The sequence below is a fragment of the Podarcis bocagei genome (genome assembly GCF_964188305.1).
Source record: "Podarcis bocagei genome assembly, chromosome: 7".
In the NCBI taxonomy this organism is placed as follows: Eukaryota; Metazoa; Chordata; class Lepidosauria; order Squamata; family Lacertidae; genus Podarcis; species Podarcis bocagei.
In genome coordinates this window covers 18,418,560-18,445,529 of record NC_138132.1, presented here as the reverse complement: position 1 = coordinate 18,445,529, position 26,970 = coordinate 18,418,560, and the positions used below count along the sequence as shown (strand labels likewise).

The following is a 26,970-nucleotide window of genomic DNA, read 5'->3' as shown; positions in this document are numbered from 1 at the left end:
AGGACAGTCGAGGGGCCTCCAGTTCCTTTATTGTATCCAAATTAGCAGGGAGGTCATGGCGGAGCAACAGGACCTTCTCCGCAAAAAAGCTCGCAAATGCCTCACAGCTGTGTGTCAGATTGTTATTTAAATTTGGCTGTCCTTCAAGGGACGTTAAAGACCGAATTATACTAAATAATTGCGTCGGGCGAGAGCTAGTGGATGCAATGGAGGCCGAGAAGTAAGACTTCTTAGCGGCCTTCACTGCCATCTCATAGGTTTTCATAAAAACCCTATAAGATGTTCTTGAGGCTCCGTCACGGGCACCCCGCCATACTCGCTCTAGCCGTCTGAGGTCCCGCTTCATTTTCCGAAGCTCCTCGGTAAACCAGGGAGCCTGGTTTCTGCAGGGTCGCAGAGGGCGCTTAGGTGCGATCTCATCGATGGCTGCCAGGAGCTGGGTATTCCAGCCCTCAACAAGCTCAGTCAATGAGTCGCCAGGGGGAGCAAGGTCCCGCAAGGCTTGACGGAATCTATCAGGATCCATCAGCCTCTGCAGGCGAGCCCAAATCGGCTCGCCACCTAAGCAGGGTGGGGGTGGAAAGTCAATCCTGGCTTTCAGAGCGTAGTGATCAGACCATGGCACTTTCATCGAAGGAGACATGATTACATCTATACCGGCGCCAAAGATCAAATCCAGCGTGTGGCCTGCTTGATGTGTGGGGCCCGAAACAAACTGGGAGAGCCCTAGTGTCGCCAGGGAAGACACCAGGTCCAGAGCCTGTGAGGAGGGAGTGGCATCAGTGTGGAAGTTGAAGTCTCCCAATACCAATAGGCTCTATGACTAAGCTGTGGTCCACTCAACAATCTTTTTTTTGGGGGGGGGGATCTCAGTTGCCCCATTGAAAAGAAGTTCAAAGTTTCTGATAATCACACAAAAACAAAAGGAAACAATATGAACCATTATCTGGCCATTCAGTTAATAATCAGAAATGGCTGTGAGCAGAATGCCTGCTTTGCAAGGGGTTGGAATAGATGGCCCTCAGGGTAGATTCCAACTCTACAGTTCAATGATTCTATGAAATAAATATTACAGGGTGATCTCTCCTTCTCCCCTCCCTTTTCCCTCCCCTGTCCATCAGTTTAACAGTCAGTGTGTTGATGAACTAGGACCTGAGAGTTTAGAGTTCAAATCCCCATTCTCTCATGAAGCACACTGGATGACAATGTGCCAGTAACAGTCTCTCAGCCTAACCTATCTCGTATTCTCCTCTAAATCACTGCCTTCCCACATATCCCTCTCTCTCAGTCCACATTTTTCCATATCCTCTCCTTTTTGGAGTACCCCTGGTCTGAAAAAAAAAATCTATATTGAGTAAGGGGTATGTGTGGGAAGACAGTGATTTAGAGGAGAATGTCATATGGACAATGGAGAATCCGTGGAGATACAGGAAGCTTCCTATGCACATTAAATGTCAGTATGGCTGAGTTCAAGAGAATGGAGCAAATGTATATATGGCATGTCTAAGTTGGAGTAGTAGAACAGTGGAGTGTGGGAGGTTGGGGGTGCATGTCATGTGTGGATCAGTCAATGCTTTCCCCCTCCTTTGTAGGATCTAATGTCCATGCTTGGAGGTGGCGGCGGTGGCGGCTTAATGGTAAGAATTTCTCCATCACCTGCTCCCGTTTTCTTCTGTGCTTTCCTTTGGTTCGTGGGAGGCAACTGGGATATATTTTTTAAAAAAATTGCATCAACCAAAGTCACATGAGGTTGCTCCCTTGTTGAAGCTAAGCTGGTCTGCCCAGAGATAGTTACCTGGTGTCCACGGTATGGTGTGAAGGCAAAAGAAAGAAAGAAAGAAAGAAAGAAAGAAAGAAAGAAAGAAAGAAAGAAAGAAAGTAAGTAAGTGTAGGGCAGTTGTTTTTTAAAAAATAAGAAAAGAAAAAGATTCTCGTCCATATCATGGCAAGAGATATCAATTTCCTACCCTGGGGAAGACAGCAACTGTTGCACAGTATGTCTAAAATTGAGTAGTGGGGATGCCCAGTGTGTATCATCCAAGAGAAGATCAAAAACCTTTCCTTTCCTTTCCTTTGCAGAACATGCTTGGAAATGGCGGCGCTAGTAAACTAGCGGTAAGAGCATTTCTATTACCTTCTTTCATTTTCCTCTGAGCAACTATTTTGGGAAGTCAGAATTTCATCCTAAAACATGGCTGATGTTCTTATTGGGAGGCAAATAGCATCACCCCAAGAGAGCCACTCCGACGCAAGCCAACTTCCTACAAGCACTAAAAGTGGTTTGCTTCCTGCAAAGCCTTCAAGCACCTGACTTCCATGCATCTCCCTCCTCCAGGACACTTTTGAGCATCCATTGTCCTACAATTTACAACAGTTCAACGGGTGGGTGTGAAGAGGGAGAATTTTCAATTGTGGAGCAAAAACTCTGGGATGCCCTCCACAGGAAGTCCCATATGAGCAAATCACAACCAGAAATGGGCAAATCAGTCTAATTTTAGTCATGGTTGATGCGAAAACAGGATGATAGACCTGAAAGGCCTGGGGTATGATCCAACTGACTCTTCATCTATTCTTAGAGTAACCTGCCTTTCTGTAAAGATCTTTCTTTTTACTTCCTTGTAGGCAATGCTCCCTATGCTAGCTGCTGCTGGTGGAGGTGATGGCGAGGAAGGTGGTGGAGGGGTAAGGCACAATCCTTTTTCATTTCAGGTCAGATCTTGCCATGAAGTCAGATGTCAATCTGAAGCATAGTCACCATCATCCTTATTCTGGACATGACTTGCTTGTTGAGGGAAACCACCATGAAACCATGTGTTTAGGCGCCCCCTCCCCAAACCATACTCATGCTCCCTCCTGGTCAGTATGCTGAGCACATGCGTGGAACCCCCATAGGCAACATGCAGCCCTCAGAAGACCGCGGTACCAAAGTGGTGATGTGGCTTGAATGATGACCTGGGAGTTTAGAGTTCAAATCCCCATTCTCTCATGAAGCACATTGGATGACAAATTGCCAGTAACAGTCTCTCAGCCTAACCTATCTCACATTCTCCTCTAAATCACTGCCTTCCTACATTTTGCCCTCCCTCAGTCCAGATTTTCCCATATCCTCTCTTTTTTGGAGTACTCTGGGTCTGGGAAAAAAAAAATCTATATTGAGTAAGGAGTATGTGTGGGAAGGCAGTGATTTCGAGGAGAATGTCATATGGACAATGGAGAATTTGTGGAGATACAGGAAGCTTCCTACGCTCATTAAATGTCAGTATGCCTGAGTTCAAAAGACTGGAGCAACGCATATATGGCATGTCTAAGTTGGAGTAGTAGAATAGTGGAGAGTGGGAGGCTGGGGTGCATGTCATGTGTGGATCATTAAATGCTTTCTCCTTCCTTTGTAGGGTCTAATGTCCATGCTTGGAGGGGGTGGCGGTGGCGGCTTAATGGTAAGAATTTCTCCATTACCTTCTTCTGTCCTTTCCATTGGTTGCTGGGAGGCAGTTGGGATAATTTTTTTTTAAATTGCATCAACTAAAATCACATGAGGTTGCTCCCTTGTTGAAGCTAAGCCTGTCTACCCAGAGATAGTCACCTGGTGTCCAGGGTATGGTGCGAAGGCAATTATTTATTTATTTAGTGTAGGGCAGTTGTTTTTTTAAAAAAATAAGAAAAAAAGGAACAAAGAAAAGCAATGGGATGAAACTGTTCTTTGTGAAACAAACAAAACTGCTGGCTAACAGAGGTGATGGAGATACTGCTTCATATCACAGCAAGAGATATCGATTTCCTACCCTGGGGAAGACAGCAACTGTTGCAAAGTATGTCTAAAATTGAGTAGTGGGGATGCCCAGTGTGTATCAGCCAAGAGAAGATCAAAAACCTTTCCTTTCCTTTCCTTTGCAGAACATGCTTGGAAATGGCGGCGCTAGTAAACTAATGGTAAGAGCATTTCTATTACCTTCTCTCATTTTCTTCTGTGCTATTATTTTGGGAAGTCAGAATTCTGCAATTATATCAAACGTGGACAAAGAGTCCTCTCATGTCTACCACACGTAAGATGGGTGGCGCCTTTTACTTTTCATATTTGGGAATTTTAACAGCCTTTTTTGGTAAGAAACTGACCATCCTTTCCATGTCCATAGTGATAGAAGGATCTGTCAATTTTGGTTCCCCCATTTCCAATTTTTCCAATCTTTAATCTGGTTCTCCACATTTCTGCAGCCATCTGTTAATTAAAAAAAGAAAAAGAAAATTCCTCAGTATTTTAGTGCAATTTTCTCCTGAAAACCATATTTTTGCATGCAGGTGTTTTTGGGTTTGAATTGAATTTTCAAATACAGGAACACAGAGCATATTTATCCCCCCTCCCCTCCCCACATCCCACTTACAACCATACCAAATATAGCATATCTACATATACCATAGGACTTCCCCTTTGTAGGCAGTTCTGATTAATATCCAAGTATATGCAAGCAATTTTCCTTATACAATGCATTTTTCCTAATATAATATTTGGTGGTGGTAAGAAACTATCCATTATAATCTTCCTGTATTTGTGAAGCTGTTGTAGGCCTTGGGAATGAAGTCAGTAATGTCATTGGGTTGGTAAGAACTAATATAAGCTCCTCTTAGAGTATGTGTTAGACTTTTGGTTATATTCACATGCAAGGCTATTGCATGAAGAATGTCTGCTCAGCTGGCCACACCCCAGATGACACATTCTTGCTGCGCGCTCAACATTTCCATCTTCAGTGAGGATGTCTCAAAAAGGGCATTTATACATGAATAGCTAAATATATATGAGCTCCCCCCTTGCAGGTGCCCATACAGATTCAAGCTATATCCACGGTGGGACAGCAGTGTGTGTTTTGTCATTGGAGACAGTGAAAGTGACGGAGATGTTGTCCCACCTCTCTTCTCCATACGTTAGACCTAATAATAGGATACTGGTCCCTGTGCTCTTATTGTTGTGAAGCCAGAAGTCATCCTGAAAGATTCTTGGAAGTCCTGTAACATCACCCAAGTAGACCTCAAATGCATTCCAAGATCTCAGAAACCTAGGAAATACATAAACTTTAGATAGGAGGAAGACCTTCCCAGATTGTTTAGGTGAAGGTTTTATCTCCCACAACATAAATGGCCTGGGTATGGTCTGGAGACATATGAAGACTCCACCTAACTGAAGATAAGCAGATCTGAGTGGGTGACGGGGAGTGAAACTATAGAATTTGCAAGCACAGGATGTAATGTTGACCATCAATTCGGATTACTATAAATGGGGAGAAGACAAGTACATGGAGGATAAGGCTATCCATAAATATTCATCATGATGGCTGTTACACTACCTCAAGTACCAGAGGCCTTATGCCTATAGATGATAGTTGCTGAGGAACTAGAGCAGGAGGCTTCTATTGTACTCCTGTTCTACATGTGAGGTTCTAATAGGCACCCACTTGGCTGATGTGAAAACAGGATGATAGACCTGAAAGGCCTGGGGTATGATCCAACTGACTCTTCATCTATTCTTAGAGTAACCTGCCTTTCTGTAAAGATCTTTCTTTTTACTTCCTTGTAGGCAATGGCCCCTATGCTAGCTGCTGCTGGTGGAGGTGATGGCGAGGAAGGTGGTGGAGGGGTAAGGCACAATCCTTTTTCATTGCAGGGCAGATCTTGCCATGAAGTCAGACGTCAATGTGAAGCATCATCACCATCACCATATTCTGGACATGACTTGCTTGTTGAGGGAAACCACCATGAAACCATGTGTTTAGCCGCCCCCTCCCCAAACCATACTCATGCTCCCTCTTGGTCAGTATGCTGAGCACATGCGTGGAACCCCCAGGACCATAGGCAACATGCAGCCCTCAGAAGACCACGGTACCAAAGTGGAGATGTGGCTTGAATGATGAACTGGGAGTTTAGAGTTCAAATCCCCATTCTCTCATGAAGCACACTGGATGACAAGGTGCCAGTAACAGTCTCTCAGCCTAACCTGTCTCACATTTTCCTCTAAATCACTGCCTTCCCACATATACCCCTTCCTCAGTCCAGATTTTCCCATATTCTCTCCATTTGGGAGTACCCTTGGTCTGGAAAAAAAAGTCTGTATTGTGGAAGGGGTGTGGGAAGGCAGTGATTTAGAGGAGAATGTCATATGGACAATGGAGAATTTGTGGAGATACAGAAAGCTTCCTATGAACATTAAATGACAGTATGGCTGAGTTCAAGAGAATGGAGCAATGCATATATGGCATGTCTAAGCTGGAGTAGTAGAACAGTGGAGAGTGGGAGGTTGGGGTGCATGTCATGTGTGGATCAGTCAATGCTTTCCCCCTCCTTTGTAGGGTCTAATGTCCATGCTTGGAGGTGGCGGCGCTGGCGGCTTAATGGTAAGAATTTCGCCCTTACCTTCTCCTGTTTTCTTCTGTCCTTTCCATTGGTTGGTGGGAGGCAGCTGGGATAATTTTTTTTTAAAATTGCATCAACTAAAATCACATGAGGTTGCTCCCTTGTTGAAGCTAAGCCTGTCTGCCCAGAGATATTTACCTGGTGTCCATGGTATGGTGTGAAGGCAATTGAAAGAAGAAAGAAAGAAAGAAAGAAAGAAAGAAAGAAAGAAAGAAAGAAAGAAAGAAAGAAAGAAAGAAAGAAAGAAAGAAAGAAAGAAAAGAAAGAGTTGCTTTCTAAAAAAAATAAGAAAAGAAAAAGGAACAATAAAAGAAATGGGATGAAACTGTTCTTTGTGAAACAAACAAAACTGCTGGCTACCAAGCAGGCCAATAGCAGCCTCTCTCTCTCTCTCTCCCCGGAGTGGTCTAAGTTGTTTGCGTAATAAAACTGTTGATAAAAAAACAGCTTAAAATCCCCCAAATTTTTTAAAAACATATATACATAAAATAATTTATAAAATGCATGTAAAATCAGTAAACCCCTTGAGAGATGAATGTAGGCAACTAGCTTATATGTCTGGGAAGATTTCATGAATTAAAACAATTTTCAGCAGGCATCTGCAACAACATAGGAAGGATGCCTGACTAATGTCAACAGGGTAGGAGTCCCTAACTGAAAATGCTGCTACTCTAAACCAGGCTTCCTCAACCTCGGCCCTCCAGATGTTTTTGTTCTACAACTCCCATGATCCCCAACTAGCAAGACCAGTGTTCAGGGATGATGGGAATTGTAGTATCAAAACATCTGAGGAAGCCTGCTCTAAACTGTTGACTCCTTATAAATGTGGAACAAGTATTATGTGGCATTTGTAAAAGTGCTACTAGTTTCACAGTTCTGAACCCATCAGCCAGGGGCCTTAAATAAACTTGTTCCACAACATTAAGGGCTTCATTTACCAATTGTAGAAATTAAACAATTCTGTGATTCTGTGACTCTACAAAGAAATACCAGAAAAGCAGCAACTAAAGAAAGCCCAGATTGGCTGGACTGCTCCACATCATGGCAAGAGATATCGATTTCCTACCCTGGGGAAGACATCAACTGCTGCACAGTATGTCTAAAATTGAGTAGCGGGGATGCCAAGTGTGTATCAGCCAAGAGACGATCAAAAACCTTTCTTTTGCTTTCCTTTGCAGGAGATGCTTGGAAATGGTGGCGCTAGTAAACTAGCGGTAAGAGCGTTTCTATTACCTTCTCTCATTTTCTTCTCTGCTATTATTTTGGGAAGTCAGAATTTCATCCTAAAACATGGCGGCTGTCCTTATTGGGAGGCATATAACATCGCCCCAAGAGAGTTTCTCCGATGCAAGCTCAATTCTTACAAGTACTAAAAGTTTTTTGCTACCTGCAAAGCCTTCAGGCACCTGACTTCCAGGTGTCTCCCTCCTCCAGGACACTTTTGAGCATCCAAGGCCTTTTGGTAATAAATGTTGGTGGCAAGGAAAGTTTCTTCACCTGATAACAAATAGAGTCATGTAAGGCGTTTAAGCCTTGTACGTGCGCATTATATAGGATGATGTTTTTCTCCTCTTTGTAGGCACTTGCACCTATGCTTAGAGGTTAAGGCTATCCATAAATATTCATCATGATGGCTGTTACACTACCTCAAGTACCAGAGGCCTTATGCCTGTAGACGATAGTTGCTGAGGAACTAGATAGAGCAGGAGGCTTCTATTGTACTCTTGTTCTACATGCGAGGTTCTAATAGGCACCCACTTGGTTGATGTGAAAAGAGGATGATAGACCTGAAAGGCCTGGGGTATGATCCAAGTGACTCTTCATCTATTCTTAGAGTAACCTGCCTTTCTGTAAAGATCTTTCTTTTTACTTCCTTGTAGGCAATGCTCCCTATGCTAGCTGGAGGTGGAGGTGATGGCGAGGGTGAGGTAGGTGGTGGAGGTGTAAGGCACAATCCTTTTTCATTGCAGGGCAGAACTTGCCATGAAGTCAGACGTCAATGTGAAGCATCATCACCATCACTTTATTCTGTACATGACTTGCTTGTTGAGGGAAACCACCATGAAAACATGTGTTTAGCCGACCCCTCCCCAAACCATACTCATGCTCCTTCTGGGTTCATTAAGGGTGTCCTATGCACACAGGTCCTGCTATCAGCTTGATTGTTCTGCAAAAATATTACATATATGAACATAAAGCATTATGCCCAAACCTCATTTACAAGTGCAGCTGATTCCTATATCTGAACAGCCACAATTTGCCCACTTGTTGTTTGTGCTCTGCTAGCTGGTAGCAGCTGTTGACAGGCAGAAACTATTTAGAAAGGGAAGAGGGAGAGAGATCAGACAAATAATCCCCCCCCCCTTTTCTCTCCTTTGCTGGCTGGCTGCAGCCATTATAAGAAGAAACCATGGCAAGAGAGGGAGGGGAGATTACTGATTAGACATGTTCCCATAGGAAATATTGGAGATTGCCAGCTCATTATGCAAAACACTCGCCCCCTAACCAACAATTTATTGGGGACTCATTTTGTTCTTTAAGTGGGACCTCATGACGCATTGAACATATATATGATTCTGGGAAGTATTCTAGGTTAGTGGTGTGCTTTTCTTATGAACCGCCAATAATTTCCAACACCCCAAATGCAATTCAAGTACAGTGGTACCTTGGGTTACAGATGCTTCAGGTTATAGACTCAGCTAACCCAGAAATAGTACCCCGGGTTAAGAACTTTGCTTCGGGATGAGAACAGAAATCACGTGGCGGCAGCAGAAGGCCCCATTAGCGAAAGTGGTGCTTCAGGTTAAGAACGGTTTCAGGTTAAGAACAGACCTCCGGAACGAATTAAGTACTTAACCTGATGTACCACTGTACTGCAAAGGGTCTGCCCATTGACTTTTCTCTTCCAAAAGCAATGGAAAATAGAAATGTTGCCTTGACTAGAAACTTTGCCATCTGGCAATTGAAACAGCAATGGAATGTATCGCCACTCAGGAGGACTGCTTACCTGATCTCCCAGCAGCTGAATCCCCAGCTCCTTCTGGGAAGAAATGGGGAGGGATGAGCTGGTGAGGAGGTCAGCATGGTGCAAATGTACTGGAGGATCTGATCCCATGATCCTGCTGGCAGGTTTGTCCTGCACCTGCCCCTCTATCACCCCACCCCCAATTATTCTTGCTAAGTAGCAGCAACTCAGCTGTCAAGAGGTCAGGTGAGTGCCGCTGCCCGCCATGGCACACACTACTGAGCGCAGCTAGGGGCAAGATAAAACTTTGCCGACTGGAGAATGCTGGTTTCTTCATGCAATGAGAAACCAAAGCAAATGGGGGTGGACCTATGAATATGTGCATTAACAGAGATAATTCTCCTGTTCCCCTTGTAGGCCATGTTGTCTATGCTTTCCACAGGTGGTGATGGTGAGGAAGGTGGTGGTGGTGCTGCGGTAAGAAACTCTCCCTTTTAATTCCAGGGCAATTCTGAGGGCAGGATTAAGGATGTGGCCCCATCACCATATTTCCTCTGCACACACAAGTAGGCTGTGAGGAAGCCTAAAGTATCCCATCAAAGCTGGATTTTAAACAGAACATCTAAAGAAGGCTCATAAGTGATTCAAATTCTACAATGTGTTGTCAAAGAAGAGCTGAATGTCATTTCCTGTCTTCCATGTACAGAAGGATTAATACATTTCCTTTCCTTTGTAGGGATTGCTTGAGAAGTTTTCGGTAAGAAACCATACATTGTAGCGCCTGTACTGTTAGTTCCTTCAGTCTTTAGTTGGTTTTCCTGGGAATCAGGACAGTAGAAGAAACTATCTAATACATCTCTTATTAGGGTGCTACTCATTTATCTGATATTAGATAAAGGTAAAGGGACCCCTGACCATTAGGTCCAGTCGCAGATGACTCTGGGGTTGCGGCGCTCATCTTGCTTTATTGGCTGAGGGAACCGGTCATGTGGTCAGAATGACTAAGCCGCTTCTGGCGAACCATAGCAGTGCACAGAAACGCTATTTACATTTCCAATGTAGCGGTACCAGTTTATCTACTTGCACTTTGTGCTTTCGAACTGCTAGGCTGGCAGGAGCAGGGACCAAGCAACGGGAGCTCACCCCATCGTGGGGATTCGAACCACCAACGTTCTGATCGGCAAGCCCTAGGCTCTGTGGTTTAACCCACAGCGCTACCCGCGTCCCTATATCTGATATTATCACAGTGCAATTGCATAGAGAGTATGACACGAGACTCCCTGTGCTTTTCAGCATACATTTACCACCCCACTGAGGCTCTTTTAACTACTGTTGTTTGCGTCTCTGTTCACCTTTCCCAATTTAATTAATTCATGTCTTTGCAAACCACCCTGGGTACGATGACTGAAGGGCAGAATAATAGTAATGGTAATAGTAGTAGTAGTAGTAGTAGTAGTAGTAGTAGTAGTAGTAATAATACTTTGAAGGCTGACACCATAAAAATGTGAACTTTATGTGCCACTTGTTAAAAAGGCTAAACCTTGAACATGACTCCAAAACAAATTGGCAGCCTGGCTCAGTTCTTTGAAGATAACTGTAATATGCTGGCAGGATCTCACTGCTTCATATCATCCAGCATTTCTTCAATGAAAATAGAGGGACATCCTAACAAAAAGTGGGACATTCTGGGATCAAATCAGAAACCAGGACGGGTTATTTAAATCAGGGACATCCCTAGGAAATAGGGACACTTGGAGGGTCTGCTGCTTTCAGTACTGGGGGCATGAGCACCAGACATACCAATTGTGTCCTGCAGGAGGCAGGAGCTAAATATATATCAGCTCCCCCCTTGCAGGTGCCCATACAGATTCAAGCTATTTCCACGGTGCGACAGCAGTGTGTGTTTCGTCATTGGAGACAGTGAAAGTGACAGAGATGTTGCTCCATCTATCTTCTCCATGTGCTAGACCTAATAATAGGATACTGGTCCCTGTGCTCTTATGGTTGTGAAGCCAGAAGTCCTCCTGAAAGATTCTCGGAAGTCCTATAACATCACCCAAGGAGACCTCAAGTGCATTCCAAGTTCTCAGCGTCCTAGGAAATACATAAACTTTAGAAAGGAGGAAGACCTTCACAGACTGTTTAGGTGAAGGATTTATCTCCCACAACATAAATGGCCTGGGTATGGTCTTGAGACACATGAAGACTCCACCTAACTGAAGTTAAGCAGATCTGAGTATGTAATGGGAAGTGAAACTATAGCATTTGCAATCACAGGATGTAATGTTGACCATCAATTTGGATCATTATAAATGGGGAGAAGACAAATACATGGAGGTTAAGGCTATCCATAAATGTTCATCATGATGGTACCAGAGGCCTTATGCCTGTAGATGATAGTTGCTGAGGAACTAGAGCAGGAGGATTCTATGGTACTCTTGCTCTACATGCGAGGTTCTAATAGGCACCCACTTGGTTGATGCGAAAACAGGATGATAGACCTGAAAGGCCTGGGGTATGATCCAACTGACTCTTCATCTATTCTTAGAGAAACTTGCCTTTCTGTAAAGATCTTTCTTTTTACTTCCTTGTAGGCAATGGCCCCTATGCTAGCTGCTGCTGGTGGAGGTGATGGCGAGGAAGGTGGTGGAGGGGTAAGGCACAATCCTTTTTCATTGCAGGGCAGATCTTGCCATGAAGTCAGACGTCAATGTGAAGCATCATCACCATCACCTTATTCTGTACATGACTTACTTGTTGAGGGAAACCACCATGAAACCATGTGTTTAGCCGCCCCCTCCCCAAACCATACTCATGCTCCCTCCTGGTCAGTATGCTGAGCACATGTGTGGAACCCCCGTAGGCAACATGCAGCCCTCAGAAGACCACGGTACCAAAGTGGAGATGTGGCTTGAATGATGAACTGGGAGTTTAGAGTTCAAATCCCCATTCTCTCATGAAGCACACTGGATGACAAATTGCCAGTAACAGTCTCTCAGCCTAACCTGTCTCACATTCTCCTCTAAAACACTGCCTTCCCACATTTCCCTCTCCCTCAATCCAGACTTTCCCATTTTCTCTCCATTTGGGAGTACCCTTGGTCTGAAACAAAAATAAATCTGTATTGTGGAAGGGGTGTGGGAAGGCAGTGATTTAGAGGAGAATGTCATATGGAAAATGGAGAATTTGTAGAGATACAGAAAGCTTCCTATGCTCATTAAATGACAGTATGGCTGATTTCAAGAGAATGGAGCAATGCATATATGGCATGTCTAAGTTGGAGTAGTAGAATACTGGAGCGTGGGAGGCTGGGGTGCATGTCATGTGTGGATCAGTCAATGCTTCCCCCCTCCTTTGTAGGGTCTAATGTCCATGCTAGGAGGTGGTGGCGGTGGCGGCTTAATGGTAAGAATTTCTCCATCACCTTCTCCAGTTGGTTGGTGGGAGGCAGCTGGGATAAAGATTTTAAAAATTGCATCAACCAAAGTCACATGAGGTTGCTCCCTTGTTGAAGCTAAGCCTGTCTGCCCAGAGATAGTTACCTGGTGTCCAGGGTATGGTGTGAAGGCAATTATCTATCTATCTATCTATCTATCTATCTATCTATCTATCTATCTATCATCTATCTATCTATCTATCTATCCATCCATCTTTCTATCTTTCTATCTAACTAACTAACTAACTAACTAACTAACTAACTAACTAACTAACTAACTAACTATAAAGTGTAGGGCAGTTGTTTTTTAAAAAAATAAGAAAAAAAGGAACAATAAAAGCAATGGGATGAAACTGTTCTTTGTGAAACAAACAAAACTGCTGGCTACCAAGCAGGCCAATAGCAGCCTCTCTCTCTCTCTCTCTCTCATCCCAGAGTGCTCTAAGTTCTCTACATAATAAAACTGTTGATAGAAAAACAGCTAAATATTCCCCAAATTGTTTGAAAACATATATACATAAAATAATTTATAAAATGCATGTAAAATCAGTAAAGCCCTTGAGAGATGAATGTAGGCAACTAGCTTATATGTCTGGGTAGATCTGATGAATTAAAACAATTTTCAGCAGGCATCTGCAACAACATAGCAAGGATGCCTGACTAATGTCAACAGGGTAGGAGTCCCTAACTGAAAATGCTGCTACTCTAAACCAGGCTTCCTCAACCTCGGCCCTCCAGATGTTTTTGGCCTACAACTCCCATGATCCCCAGCTAGCAAGACCAGTGGTCAGGGATGATGGGAATTGTAGTCTCAAAACATCTGGGGGGCTGAGGTGGAGGAAGCCTGCTCTAAACTGTTGACTCCTTATAAATGTGGAACAAGTATTATGTGGCATTTGTAAAAGTGCTACTAGTTTCACAGTTCTGAACCCATCAGCCAGGGGCCTTAAATAAACTTGTTCCACAACATTAAGGGCTTCATTTACCAATTGTAGAAATTAAACAATTCTGTGATTCTGTGACTCTACAAAGAAATACCAGAAAAGCAGCAACTAAAGAAAGCCCAGATTGGCTGGAATGCTCCACATCAACTGCTGCAAGGTATGTCTAAAATTGAGTAGCGGGGATGCCAAGTGTGTATCAGCCAAGAGACGATCAAAAACCTTTCTTTTCCTTTCCTTTGCAGGAGATGCTTGGAAATGGTGGCGCTAGTAAACTAGCGGTAAGAGCGTTTCTATTACCTTCTCTCATTTTCCTCTGAGCTATTATTTTGGGAAGTCAGAATTTCATCCTAAAACATGGCGGCTGTCCTTATTGGGAGGCAAATAACATCGCCCCAAGAGAGTTTCTCCGATGCAAGCTCAATTCTTACAAGTACTAAAAGTGTTTTGCTACCTGCAAAGCCTTCAGGCACCTGACTTCCAGGTGTCTCCCTCCCCCAGGACACTTTTGAGCATCCAAGGTCTTTTGGTAATAAATGTTGGTGGCAAGGAAAGTTTCTTCACCTGATAACAAATAGAATCATGTAAGGCGTTTAAGCCTTGTACGTGCACATTATATAGGATGATGTTTTTCTCTCCTTTGTAGGCACCTATGCTTAGAGGTTAAGGCTATCCATAAATATTCATCATGATGGCTGTTACACTACCTCAAGTACCAGAGGCCTTATGCCTGTAGACGATAGTTGCTGAGGAACTAGAGCAGGAGGCTTCTATTGTACTCTTGTTCTACATGCGAGGTTCTAATAGGCACCCACTTGGTTGATGTGAAAAGAGAATGATAGACCTGAAAGGCCTGGGGTATGATCCAAGTGACTCTTCATCTATTCTTAGAGTAACCTGCCTTTCTGTAAAGATCTTTCTTTTTACTTCCTTGTAGGCAATGCTCCCTATGCTAGCTGGAGGTGGAGGTGATGGCGAGGGTGAGGTAGGTGGTGGAGGTGTAAGGCACAATCCTTTTTCATTGCAGGGCAGATCTTGCCATGAAGTCAGACGTCAATGTGAAGCATCATCACCATCACCTTATTCTGTACATGACTTGCTTGTTGAGGGAAACCACCATGAAAACATGTGTTTAGCCGACCCCTCCCCAAACCATACTCATGCTCCTTCTGGGTTCAATTAAGGGTGTCCTATGCACACAGGTCCTGCTATCAGCTTGATTGTTCTGCAAAAATATTACATATCTGAACATAAAGCATTATGCCCAAACCTCACTTACAAGTGCAGCTGATTCCTATATCTGAACAGCCACAATTTGCCCACTTGCTGTTTGTGCTCTGCTAGCTGGTAGCAGCTGTTGACAGGCAGAAACCATTTAGAAAGGGAAGAGGGAGAGAGATCAGACAAATAATTCCCCCCCTTGTCTCTCTTTTGCTGGCTGGCTGCAGCCATTTTAAGAAGAAACCATGGCAAGAGAGGGAGGGGAGATCACTGATTAGACATGTTCCCATAGGAAATATTGGAGATTGCCAGCTCATTATGCAAAACACTCGCCCCTAACCAACAATTTATTGGGGACTCATTTTGTTCTTTAAGTGGGACCTCATGACGCATTGAACATATATATGATTCTGGGAAGTATTCTAGGTTAGTGGTGTGCTTTTCTTATGAACCTCCAAGAATTTCCAATACTCGAAATGTAATTCAAGTACAGTGGTACCTTGGGTTACAGACGCTTCAGGTTATAGACTCAGCTAACCCAGAAATAGTACCCCGGGTTAAGAACTTTGCTTCGGGATGAGAACAGAAATCACGTGGCGGCAGCAGAAGGCCCCATTAGCGAAAGTGGTGCTTCAGGTTAAGAACGGTTTCAGGTTAAGAACAGACCTCCGGAACGAATTAAGTACTTAACCTAATGTACCACTGTACTGCAAAGGGTCTGCCCATTGACTTTTCTCTTCCAAAAGCAATGGAAAATAGAAATGTTGCCTTGACCAGAAACTTTGCCATCTGGCAATTGAAACAGCAATGGAATGTATCGCCACACAGGAGGACTGCTTACCTGATCTCCCAGCAACTGAATCCCCAGCTCCTTCTGGGAAGAAATGGGGAGGGATGAGCTGGTGAGGAGGTCAGCATGGTGTAAATGTACTGGAGGATCTGATCCCATGATCCTGCTGGCAGGTTTGTCCTGCAACTGCCCCTCTATCACCCCACCCCCAATTACTCTTGCTAAGTAGCAGCAACTCAGCTGTCAAGAGGTCAGGTGAGTGCCGCTGCCCGCCATGGCACACACTACTGAGCGCAGCTAGGGGCAAGATAAAACCTTGCCGACTGGAGAATGCTGGTTTCTTCATGCAATGAGAAACCAAAGCAAGTGGGGGTGGACCTATGAATATGTGCATTAACAGAGATAATTCTCCTGTTCCCCTTGTAGGCCATGTTGTCTATGCTTTCCGCAGGTGATGATGGTGAGGAAGGTGGTGGTGGTGCTGCGGTAAGAAACTCTCCCTTTTAATTCCAGGGCAATTCTGAGGGCAGGTTTAAGGATGTGGCCCCTCACCATATTTCCTCTGCACACACAAGTAGGCTGTGAGGAAGCCTAAAGTATCCCATCAAAGCTGGATTTTAAACAAAACATCTAAAGAAGACTCATAAGTGATTCAAATTCTACAATGTGTTGTTAAAGAAGTGCTAAATTTCATTTCCTGTCTTCCATGTACAGAAGGATTAATACATTTCCTTTCCTTTGTAGGGATTGCTTAAGAAGTTTTCGGTAAGAAACCATACATTGTAGCCCTTGTAATGTTAGTTCCTTCAGTCTTTAGTTGTTTTCCTGGGAATCAGGACAGTAGAAGAAACTATCTAATACATCTCTTATTAGGGTGCTACTCATTTATCTGATATTAGGTAAAGGTAAAGGGACCCCTGACCATTAGGTCCAGTCGCAGATGACTCTGGGGTTGCGGCACTCATCTCGCTTTATTGGCTAAGGGAGCCGGCGTACAGCTTCCGGTCATGTGGTCAGCATAACTAAGCCGCTTCTGGTGAACCAGAGCAGTGCACGGAAACGCCGTTTACCTTTCCACTGTAGCTGTACTAATTTATCTACTTGCTCTTTATGCTTTCTAAGTGCTAGGCTGGCAGGAGCAGGGACCGAGCAACGGGAGCTCACCCCGTAGCGGGGATTCGAACCGCCGACCTTCTGATCGGCAAGCCCTAGGCTCTGTGGTTTAACCCACAGTGCCACCTGCGACCCTATATCTGATATTATCACAGTGCAACTGCATAGAGAGTATGATGAGAGACACCCTGTGCTTTTCAACATACATTTTCCATCCCACTGAGGCTCTTTTAACTGCTGTTGTTTGGGTCTCTGTTCACCTTTCCCAATTTAATTAATTCATTTCTTTGCAAACCACCCTGGGTACAATGACTGAAGGGCAGAATAATAGTAATAGTAATAGTAATAGTAATAGTAATAGTAATAGTAATAGTAATAGTAATAGTAATAATACTTTGAAGGCTGACACCATAAAAATGTGAAGTGAACTTTATGTGCCACTTGTAAAAAGGGCTCAACGTTGAACATGATGACTGAAGGGCAGAATAATAATAATAATAATAATAATAATAATAATAATAATAATAATAATAGGCTGTACTAAATGCATGTACAGTGGTACCTTGGTTGTCAAACTTAATCCATTTCGGGAGTCCATTCGACTCCCGGAACTGTTTGAAAACCAAGGCGTGGCTTCCAATTGGCTGCAGGAGATTCATGCACTGTATCGGAAGCCACAGAAGCCACATAGGACATTCAGCTTCCAAAAAAACGTTTGCAAGCCGTAACCCTCAGTTCCGGATTTGCGGCGCTCAGGAGCCGATTTGTTCAGGAGCCAAGCCGTTCAACAACCAAGGTACCATTGTACATGAATTGGTTGAGCCAATGCAGTGTGCATTGTTTAGGGCAGGGCCAGCAACACAGATCCTATTCCCCCCTTGTTTATATGTGTCTGAGAAACATGGTGAGAGGAGGAAACAGGGAGGGTGTCATACGTCCGTAAGTCCTTTCAGGAGCCACCACTGGCAGCAGTCCACTTTAGACGGCACAGCACACCGTGGCCCTCAGCTAGGGTCAACTGCAGAAGGCAGGTTTCTTCACCCAATAATGAACCAAATCACACAGTGCACACCCAAGAAGGAGATGTGGACATGTGCATTACAGAAGATTATGTTTTTCTCCCTGTTGTAGAGCATGATGCCTTCAGGTGGCGGTGGTGATGAAAATGAAGCTGGCGGCTCGGTAAGGGAATAACTGGTTATGGAGCCAGGAGTTCTTATTAAACATTTGTTCAGACATCATTATTCAGATACTTGTTGCTTTCGCAACATTCTAAGGCATTCTAAGTGCATTCTAAGGCTGCAACCCTAACCACATTCAACTGGGAGTAAGCCCCACTGAATTCAATATGGCTTACTTCTGAGTAGACATTTACTTATTCAGTGCTACTGAGTTTCTCAAACGTCCTCCAGGAAGGAATGCCTTCTAACCAAGTCACTGCAAAGTAAAAAGCCTACACAAACTCCTTCTGCAAAAAAGAAATAGACACAAAGACTAGCATGGGATGCAAAGAGAGAGCCAACTATGAGGGGTGTGGTTTGCATAAGAAGGGGCGAGGCAAGGGACCCACTGAAACCCTATTGCCTAAGGGGCCACGGAAACCTGGATCTGACCCTACAAGGTCTGACAACACAACAGCAGTTACTGATGCAAATGCAACTCCATCATGGGGCAGATTTCTTTGCCTGTCAACAAAATACATTGGTGCTAACTCCAGGTGTCTATGGTGGGTCTTTGGCACCCCCAATAATCTACATAGGCACTATCTCTATGGAGCCCTGAGTGCATCAGCCCCCTCAATATTTGTAGCAGGGGGGCCAAGCCCCTGCAATGAAGAGGGGACCTGGCCACCCACCCGATCCCCGCCAACGCAGTGACCAGGCCAAGGCCACCACTACAAGGCCTCCACTGAGGCCCACCACAGACACAGCCCTGGAAATACACCTGCGGCCACAGTAGGCCCCAATGGGGGCCCCATGGCAGATGCAGAGGTTCAGTCACTGCAGTGGCAGCAGAGGACCAGTGGACACGAGGCAGCGGGTGGTGGCTGGTGGAGGCTGAGCATGGAGCCCAGTGTAATGCCCATGTGATGTGTGAGCGATGTCAGGATGTCACATTGCACATGCATGCGCCGCTGGACACCCACAATCTGGGGCACAAGTCAGCACCTCTGACAAAATATAAAATCATATAGGATATGCCCAAGATGGAGGCACCAAAATCAGTGTTAGAGAAGAATTCTGTGTTTTCCTTTTCTTTAGGGCCTAATGGCTTTGCTTGGAGGAGGAGGAGGAGGAGGAGGAGGAGGAGGAGGAGGAGGAGCTGCGTTATCGGTAAGATGCCTTCCATTACATGGACTATGAAGACAATAGTTTTATCGCAGAATGAATGCCCTTCCTAAGTAATAATGTTGGCTCCTCCCAATATCTTTCCCCCAGTTACTTTGTGCTCTGTTAATGAGTATACAATGTGCACAACAAACTTCTCTATCCTGGCTGGCACACCTATAGAAAAACATGAAATGGCCTCAGGAGTGAACATTTGTAAGTAAGTTTCAGAAGGCACTTAGGTTGTCTTTGCTAAATGTATTAGGTGACTAACAAACTGAATAAATTAACAAAACAACAACAACAAATCCTGAAAAGTTGAATGCAAGGTTCTTCTCCGGCCATCAGCTAAGCGACTTCCCATTTTACTCTATTTTGTGTATGTGTTAGGTGGTCCAGAGCATAGCCCCTGCAGAAATGGGGAGTCTCCTGTATAGGAAGCTGGCTTATGCCCCTTCAGGCTATGTGTCTAGTCCTGAGAATGCAGATAACTGGAGATAGATACATTTACAGCAGGCATGTCCAACCGGTCAATCATGCTCTACCTGTCATCCTCACCCCAAAAAGCTCAACAACTCTGGTCAATCTAATGGGTAGATCACTGCCAGTTTTTTAATAGCTGGAGTAGATCGCAGTCTCTTGGGAGTTGGACATGCCTGATTTACAGCGTGGGGTGTTATATGTCCATCAGCCAGAGAAAGATTAATGCCTTTTCTTCCTTTTGTAGAGTCTAATGTCGATGTTTGGAAATGGCGGCGGTGCAGTAAGACATTTTCCATTACCTTCTCCCATTCCCCCCCCCCCCATTTTTTGGGTGGTGGGAGGAGGGGCAGTCAGAATTAATCCTAAAATGTAACTGACACCTGTATGGTGAGGCATGTTGCATCATTGCAAAACATGCCCTTCAGTTGAGATTTCTGCATTGCACAGGGTTGGGCTTCCAATTCTACAATTCTATGAATCCATGATTCTATGAATCCTTACAGACAGTAAGGACAGTTTGGGGCCTGGTAGCCTACAAACTACTTACCGTATTTTTCGCTCCATAGGGCGCACCGGACTATAGGGCGCACCTAGTTTTTAGGGGGGGGATAAAGGGGGGGATATTTTTTTTCCCTCCCCAAAGGGCAAAGAAGCCAAGACAGCGAGCGGGATCCATGCCGCTGGCTGTCTTGGCTTCCTTTTTAGCTGCGCGCAACATCTCCAGCTGGGAGAGGCTGCGCGCGGCTTTGGCAGAAGCCAAAACAGGGAGCGGGATGGATCCGACTCGCTGTCTTGGCTTCGTTATTAGCCGCGAGGATGGGGCGGGAGAAGCCCGAGCTTCCCCTGACCCCAGCCCCCAGAACAGGTCCGGGATCGGCGGCAAGGTTGAGCCGGAGCTTGCGGGGCTGGGGGCGCGCTCCGAAGGCTTGCAGATAGCTGCCTGAAGCCCGGGGAGTGCAGCGGGAGTTGGCGCTGCGCTCCCTGGACTTCAGGCTGCTATCTGCAAGCCTTCGGAGCGCGGGGGGAACTCCTGCTATGTCCTGAAGCCTTGCCGATAGCTGCCTGAAGCCTGGAGAGTGAGAGGGGTTGGTGCGCACTGACCCCTCTTGCTCTGCAGGCTTCAGCAAAAGCAACGCAAAGCCTCCAGAGTGCGGAGGGAGTGCTCCCTCTGTGCTTCGGAGGCTTCCCGTTGCTATCGCTGAAGCCAAGGAGCCTGCATTCGCTCCATAGGACACACATACATTTCCCCTTCCCCAAATACGGTACTTCCATGTCTGTAGCACGTTAAGTATACTCTTTTCGGCTCTGCTGTTCCTCCCCACCCTCGGTATTTCTTGGGTAACCATGCTCCTTTTCCCACGACCGCCCCTTCCCCTATTGTTCCTGTTGTACCCAATCCAAAATAGTAATGATTTTAATTCTGTGAGAATCACTGCAGCTATCATTCTTCAAAAGAAGTGGCCACGCCAGCAAACTGCATTCAGTTTTGGCAGAAAATGAAAATGTTTTGTTTTGCCTTTGTTTTTAAATCAAACTTTAAAGATGACCTGCAAGGAAAACCATTGGATGTATCTGTGTACAGGTCGGCTGACTTAATCTACACTAGATGCCAGCAAATTTCTTCCACATATGTGAAAATGAAAAATAAGCTATTATTAGATCCCCCATTATAGTGAATGAGGAGAAAACAGACTTGTTTTTAACAAACCTTATTTCATTATTGAAAGTCTAATCATATAGGAAAGACACAGAGAGGCTCTGAAACACATCAGGCTTCTTCCCAAAATCTACAGATACAAGTTGCCTCTTCTAGCTAGCACACACGCCTAACATTTACACCCCACCTTTCCTCAAGTTGCTCATGCTGAATAGTATAGGAAGACTGAAGTCACCACCCTGGATCCAATAATTGTCCTCTAGAGGCAACCAGAATTTGACAGCTGAAGCAAGTACTTCAGCTTGGTGGCATGGTCAGCTCTGATCCTTTATTGCTATTTCATGTATTTCATTGGATTCCCAACTCTAGTCTCTCCTGATTCTCCATTCCAGTTTTGAGGTTGGCCCTTTCATTACTATCCAAATGGCTCAAGAAACAGATGTACCTTCTGAACAAGCAAGGGGCCGTATTTTATGTCCCTTATATTCCTTTGGTGCCCCATCTGCCCCCATTCTATTGGCATGATTGGTCTCGAGAGGAAGAAAACACTCCTGGCTAATATGTTTCCTATCTCTTTTCATTGCAGGCTGGAACAGAGAAACAAGAGGCAAGAGGAAGGGTAAGACACTCTCAAGAGTCACCTCCCTTACTTTCAGGCCCATCATAATGGATTTGAGATGGAGTGGAGATTCATACACACGTCCATATGCATTTCTCCAAGAAACTACATGGAGAAATTAATGGAATATACACACTTCCTTTGCATGCAGTTTCCCCCCAATATGCCTTGTGTACATTAGTTGCTCTAATATGCACATGTGTGTGTGTTCATTTCATTTGCACTTTTTACAAAGCAAACAAGCACATTCCTCGGTATAAGAATTGCATCGCATAATTCAGAGAAGTGCAGATTTTGAAGGGTAGCTGTTTATTGCTTGTTTATTGTTCCGTGAAATATGAATTAGATAGGTTTGCCTGAAAATGTGAACCAAATGAATTTCTCCCTCTCCCTTCCACAACGGAGACCCTTAAATGAGACAAGGTGCAGCCTGGCTATTGCAGGTAGGGATAGAGGAGGTGAGAAATCTGATTCCTTTCTCATTTTAAGGCCAGCCTCCCCAGCTCACACTTTCTGAAGCAAGATGCAAACCAAAACACAGCCATCCCCCAAAATTTGGACGTCACATTTTGCAATGCAGTTCTCCAGCATGCATGGTGGAAGTGTGCCTAAGAATGCATCTACTACTGAAAGCAGCATACAAAATTGGAGAAAATTGGTTTCCAAAAATGCGAACTGGGGAAACTGCATATGAAAACAATGTATATTAGGAGAAATTAGCTGCAAATTGCTGGTGGTGCATTTTCATGAGCACTTTCAATAGTAGTAGTTGCAAACCGATGTGGACATATGGAAAATTGAACTTCCTATGCAAAAAATGAGGAACTGAAATGGACAGAGTTGCCCATGCCAAATTGCAGATCATGTTGGCTTGCAGAAGAGAACAGGAAAGGAGAAAGCACGCTGAGCAGCCTCACTTTTCCTAGCTCAAGGATGGGAAAACCTTTTCAGTCCTAGGCAACTTTCCAGGGGCCACATGCAGTGGTGCACAGTGCCAGAGATAAAGGTGGGCAGAGCAACCAATGTTAATTTCACCTTTGTGTAGGAAGCTGGTTTCTACATGCTTATACTACTCCCTGTCCTTCATCCAGGCATACAAAATGCTTCACCAGAGTTAAAGGACACATGGCAGCCAGGCAAAAAGATTTGGGTGCAAATTAGAGGGGTGTGGCCTGGGGAGAATTTGGAAGGACAGATAGAGAGGTGGGGGGGCAGTGGTGGAGCTTCATGCTCCGGCTCCGAGGGCGGAGAGCAGGCGCGGGTGTGGCTGGCATGCACCCCGGGGGCTTCTGAACAAGCAAAGGGCCGTATTTTCTATCCCTTATATTCCTTTGGTGTCCCATCTGCCCCCATTCTATTGGCATGATTGGTCTCGAGAGGAAGAAAACACTCCTGGCTAATATGTTCCCTATCTCTTTTCATTGCAGGCTGGAGCAAACAAGAATAAAAAGGCAGGAGGAAGGGTAAGACACTCTCAAGCGTCACCTCCCTTACTTTCAGGCCCATCATAATGGATTTGAGATGGAGTGGAGATTCATACACACATCCATATGCATTTCTCCAAGAAACTACTTGGAGAAATTAATGGAATATACACACTTCCTTTGCATGCAGTTTTCCCCAATATGCCTTTGTGTACATTAGTTGCTCTAATATGCACATGTGTGTGTGTTCATTTCATTTGCACTTTTTACAAAGCAAACAAGCACATTCCTCGGTAGAAGAATTGCATCGCATAATTCAGAGAAGTGCGGATTTTGAAGGGTAGCTGTTTATTGCTTGTTTATTGTTCCGTGAAATATGCTTATACTCCTCCATGTCCTTCGTCCAGGCATACAAAATGCGTCACCAGAGTTAAAGGACACGTGGCAGCCAGGCAAAAAAAATTTGAGGTGCAAATTAGAGGCCGTGAGGGGTGTGGCCTGGGGAGAATTTGGAAGGACAGAGAGATAGGTGGGGGGGTGGAGTGGCAGAGCTTCATGCTCTGGCACTGGGGGTGGAAAGCAGGCGTGGGCGTGGCTGGCGTGCGTCCCGGAGGTGTGGTGCGCCACCTGCAGGGGTGTGGCGTGCCGTCTGTGGGGGCATGGTGCCCAGCATGGGGGGGGGGCCGCTCCCCTGCACCCCTCTTCCTCTTCCAGGGGGGGGCACATTTGGCCTCCAGGCCTGAGGTTCAGCACCTTCCTTACTTGTCAGGACCAAAGCCAATGTTTCCATTCTTCTTGCAAGCCTGGAAATAATTATGGCTTCTTTTCTTCTTTTCAGGGTGCCGGTGGCAATAGACAACAAGGGAGAAGGGTGAGTACATATCATGGGGAATAGCATCAGTTCTTCCAGAAGTGCTCCAGGGAACCTGCTTAGGCCTTTTCACATGTTTTGTGCAGGATTGCCGTGAGCAATGCCAGGGAGCAAAGCTTGTGCCACTGACCCCGCCCCAACGCCACACCTTTCCACTGGCCCCGCTCCTTTGGTGCATAGAGCTGCTCAGATGTAGCTGATCTGTGTGGCTGGGCCCCCTATGTCTATTCTGGGGCATATTCTTTCGGTTGTTTGAATTTCTGGCTTTGCATTGCAGAAGTGGAAAAAGCCACAGCAGCAGTAAAGGCGTGTGAGTATCAAATATGCCTATAATGGCATTGCCTCTTCCTTTCTCCTTGTGATGTATCATAGAATTCAAAGGGGACCCAAGGGCCACCTAGTCCAATGCAGTGGCATAGCGTGGGGGGGCAGGGGGGGCAGGCCGCACCGGGCGCAACATCTGGGGGCTAGGGTTAGGGGGCGCAAATCCACGGGTTAGGGGGCGCAAATCCACGGGTTAGGGGGCGCAAATTACTTGCCTTGCCCCGGGTGCTGACAACCCATGCTACGCCACTGGTCCAATGCCCTGCAAATCAGGAAGTACAGTTAAATAAGCCCAGGTGGATGGCCCTCCAACCTCTGTTTAAAAACTTCCAGTGAAAATTTGCTCAGTAAGAATTGGACAACTACCGTATTTTTCACCCTATAGGGCGCACCGGCCCATAGGGCGCACCTAGTTTTTTTTGGGGGGGGGAATAAAGAATTATTTTTTTTTACCCCCACCCCAAAACTAGGTGTGCCCTATGGGCCGGTGCGCCCTATAGGGCGAAAAATACGGTAGTATAGGGCTCCCAAGGCTTGCGGATAGCTTCCTGAAGCCTGGAGAGCGAGAGGGGTCGGTGCGCACCGACCCCTCTCGCTCTCCAGGCTTCAGCAAAAGCCTGCATTCGCCCCATAGGACGCACACACATTTCCCCTTCATTTTTGGAGGGAAAAGGTGCGTCCTATAGGGCGAAAAATACAGTAATTAGGTTTGTTCTTTTAAAACTGCTGATTTTGATACATTTCATGCCTTCTCATTTATCATTTTTAAATTTATTTTGTGGCCAAGGTTTTAAAAACTAACATTGCACTCCTATGCATATCTACTCAGGAGTAAGCTCCATTGAGTGGAACATAGGAAGCTACCTTATACTGACTCAGGTCATTGGTCTATGTAGTTCTCAGTATCATTTGAGACGGCAGAGGGCCTTCTCGGCAGTGGCACCTTCCCTGTGGGACACCCTCCCATCAGTTGTCGAGGAGATAAAGAACTACACAACTTTTAGGAGACATGCGAAGGCAGTCCTGTATCAGGAAGGTTTTTTATATTTGACATTTTATTATGTTTTTATATCTTGATGGAAGATGACCAGAATGGCTGGGGGAACCCAGCCAGATGGGTGAGGTATTGTTGTTGTTGTTGTTGTTGTTGTTGTTGTTGTTGTTGTTTACCAACTGACAGCAGCTTTCCAGGATTTCTGATGGGGTTATCTCCCAGCTGGGAACTTTTGCATTCAAGGCATGTGTTCTACCACTGAGCTGTGGCCCTTCTGCATTGATAGCCCTGAAGAGTCTAGAGTAGAGATGCAGTGCTGCTTCTGTGCATTCATTTGCCTGTAAGATGAAGGGCCCCAAAAGCTCTCTCTTGGAGGATGAGATTTGACCTCATGATCTGTTCACTCCAGGTCATAGCTGCCAACTAGTGGGGGGACTTGGCTGTGGGTTCCAACAGCGCAGGTTCCGACGTAACTTCCGGTTTCTACTGAAAGTCACACTGAAAGCCCAACGTAACTTCCAAGGCAACGTCGGAGGCCCTGCCAGGCTTCTGACACAACTTCCGGTACAAACCAAAGTCACATTGGAGGTCTTGGACATGATCGCCAAGGCCCCGTGAGGCCTCAGACGTGATCTCAGAAGCCAGGCCTCAGAAGCACCTCAGTAGCTTGCTGATTAATGTGATGTTGTGACATCATGACTTCACAACGTCATGTTATGTCATGGATGCCATTGGGCACCCATAACCTAGGGCCCAAGTTGGTGCCCCTACATTTTTTGCAGTCATTTTCTTTTATGACTTCTTCCCCTCTCGTCTTTTTCCAGGATGCCTGAAATAGCCCAGAGCAAGAGCTAACAGATCAGAAACCGAAGGAGCTAATTGGGACACCAGTTAGCACACCTTTCTCCTTTCATCCAGAAAGACAAGAAACCTATGTACATGTCTGCAAAATTAACAGAGTCCGTTCCATCAAGGAAAACAGAACACTCGACCTAAACAAATCTTGGTTTAGGGGTGATTTTACTTTGGTGTCTTTAATTAACTATTCCTTTGTCCTTTGGCCCTGGAAAATATTTCATGCAAATAAAACTGAAACCCCAATTGCACAGACATGGTTCTTAATTTGCTTTATTGAGGAGTAGACGATGCTGACATGAGCCTTGATTGTACTCCTAAATCTCGATTTTCATGAAGGTTGTCTTATTCTCTCTGCTACAGCTGTACCATTGCTAGAAAAGATAGCTGCTCACTCCTCTTCTGCTGAGCTGTACAGCCACCAGTAGGCAGCAGGCAGTAATGTACTTACCATTTCTTCTCTTTTCACTTTTAATTTGTATACAGTACCACCTTTTTATATTATTATGCCCAAGGCGGTTTACAGCAACAAAATAAACAACGAAGAACAT

General features: G+C 45.2%; 1 protein-coding gene, 1 long non-coding RNA gene and 1 pseudogene across 7 annotated transcripts in view; all 3 read left to right on the top strand.

The window, feature by feature from the left end:
• The window catches only part of LOC308592261 (free fatty acid receptor 3 pseudogene), a 102,226-nt pseudogene extending 81,707 nt beyond the window's left edge, over window positions 1-20,519 (top strand). For both annotated transcript variants that reach the window (XR_014013317.1, XR_014013318.1), the window contains exon 3: window positions 20,507-20,519. The product of XR_014013317.1 is annotated as a free fatty acid receptor 3 pseudogene (transcript). The remainder of the gene's footprint in view (window positions 1-20,506) is intronic.
• The window catches only part of LOC308592249 (uncharacterized protein), a 28,398-nt gene extending 4,921 nt beyond the window's left edge, over window positions 1-23,477 (top strand). The window contains exons 3-24 of one of the 4 annotated variants that reach the window (XM_081203566.1): window positions 1,593-1,637; window positions 2,080-2,115; window positions 2,623-2,682; window positions 3,393-3,437; window positions 3,895-3,930; window positions 5,567-5,626; window positions 6,336-6,380; window positions 7,578-7,613; window positions 8,280-8,327; window positions 9,782-9,841; window positions 10,101-10,121; window positions 11,959-12,018; window positions 12,725-12,769; window positions 13,987-14,022; window positions 14,679-14,726; window positions 16,179-16,238; window positions 16,497-16,517; window positions 17,997-18,047; window positions 19,127-19,198; window positions 19,920-19,955; window positions 21,919-21,951; window positions 23,379-23,477. In XM_081203566.1, the coding sequence (XP_081059692.1) occupies window positions 1,593-1,637; window positions 2,080-2,115; window positions 2,623-2,682; window positions 3,393-3,437; window positions 3,895-3,930; window positions 5,567-5,626; window positions 6,336-6,380; window positions 7,578-7,613; window positions 8,280-8,327; window positions 9,782-9,841; window positions 10,101-10,121; window positions 11,959-12,018; window positions 12,725-12,769; window positions 13,987-14,022; window positions 14,679-14,726; window positions 16,179-16,238; window positions 16,497-16,517; window positions 17,997-18,047; window positions 19,127-19,198; window positions 19,920-19,955; window positions 21,919-21,951; window positions 23,379-23,462 (1,038 nt within the window). In that variant the 3' untranslated portion in view covers window positions 23,463-23,477. The remainder of the gene's footprint in view (window positions 1-1,592; window positions 1,638-2,079; window positions 2,116-2,622; window positions 2,683-3,392; window positions 3,438-3,894; window positions 3,931-5,566; window positions 5,627-6,335; window positions 6,381-7,577; window positions 7,614-8,279; window positions 8,328-9,781; window positions 9,842-10,100; window positions 10,122-11,958; window positions 12,019-12,724; window positions 12,770-13,986; window positions 14,023-14,678; window positions 14,727-16,178; window positions 16,239-16,496; window positions 16,518-17,996; window positions 18,048-19,126; window positions 19,199-19,919; window positions 19,956-21,918; window positions 21,952-23,378) is intronic. The other 3 variants (XM_081203568.1, XM_081203569.1, XM_081203567.1) reach the window with 3 other exon arrangements.
• Window positions 23,478-24,116: 639 nt separating this feature from the next.
• LOC308592193 lies at window positions 24,117-26,674 on the top strand. Its single transcript, XR_014010421.1, has 3 exons — window positions 24,117-24,246; window positions 24,524-24,556; window positions 26,389-26,674. It is a non-coding gene; the product is annotated as an uncharacterized lncRNA (long non-coding RNA).
• Window positions 26,675-26,970: the final 296 nt, after the last annotated feature.